General features: G+C 60.1%; 1 protein-coding gene across 1 annotated transcript in view; it reads left to right on the forward strand.

The window, feature by feature from the left end:
• The first annotated feature begins 429 nt into the window (after positions 1 to 429).
• MCL1 (myeloid cell leukemia 1) overlaps positions 430 to 987 on the forward strand; it is a 4,617-nt gene continuing 4,059 nt past the window's right edge. The window contains 1 exon segment of the mRNA XM_010838751.1: positions 430 to 985. Within this exon segment, the coding sequence (XP_010837053.1) occupies positions 616 to 985 (370 nt within the window). The 5' untranslated portion in view covers positions 430 to 615.

Below are 987 nucleotides of genomic sequence, written 5' to 3' on the forward strand. Positions count from 1 at the left end.
CCCCATTTCCAAGGAGTTGAGGATGTGCAAAATAACTATAGACCACCCCCAACAGTGCCCTCTTATTTAATCCATATTATCTAAGACTGTTGTTCCCCATCTGTAGCAGAATTTACTTATCCCTTTTCCTCAAAGTCTGAGTGACTCGATAGTTAAGGCTTTGGGAATGGGGGAAAAAAAAATCTCTTGCACAAAAACAGGAGGGGCTCGCATATCACGGCTTAGGAAAGCAGAGAGAGCCATTAATAGGAGGCCCAGGTGGGCGCGAAGCCAGAGCGCAAGCCCACCAGCTCATGCGCCGAAGCCGCCGTTTTCACGTAACCAGCCGCGAGAGGCTCCGGGGAGCCGGAAACCCCGCCCTGCCCCAGGCCCCGCCCCTGACTTGACCCCGCCGGTTAGGTGCCGTGCGCAACCGCCGGAAGCTTTCTCAGCCTTCCCCATTTACGGGATACAGATAAAGTGTTTTTTTTTTAAGAGCTCCTGACGCCATTGCGTAGGACTGGCCCTAAAAGCGTGATCTCGGAGCGCCTCTCTCAGAGGTTACTTCCGCTCTCTTCAAGTTAGGAATCGGGCTCAGCCTCCACTTTCCTCAGGCGGCAGCGGCAGCGGTTCGCGATGTTCGGCCTCAAGAGAAACGCAGTAATCGGACTAAACCTCTATTGTGGGGGAGCCGGATTAGGACAGGGCAGCGGCGCCTCCTCTCCGGGGGGGCGGCTTTTGGCTGCGGGGAAGGAGGCCACGGCGCGGCGAGAGGTAGGGGGAGGGGAAGCCGGCACGGTGATTGGCGGAAGCGCCGGCCCGAGCCCCCCGGCCACTCTTGCGCCCGACGCCCGGAGGGTCGCGCGGCCCTCGCCCATTGGCGCCGAGGGCCCCGACGTCACCGCGACCCCCACCAGACTGCTGTTCTTCGCGCCCACACGCCTCGCGTCGCCGCCTGAAGAGATGGAATCCCCGATCTCCGACGCCATCATGTCGCCCGAAGAGGAG

The sequence above is a fragment of the Bison bison genome, unplaced genomic scaffold (genome assembly GCF_000754665.1).
Source record: "Bison bison bison isolate TAMUID 2011002044 unplaced genomic scaffold, Bison_UMD1.0 scf7180017864104, whole genome shotgun sequence".
Classification (NCBI taxonomy): Eukaryota; Metazoa; Chordata; class Mammalia; order Artiodactyla; family Bovidae; genus Bison; species Bison bison.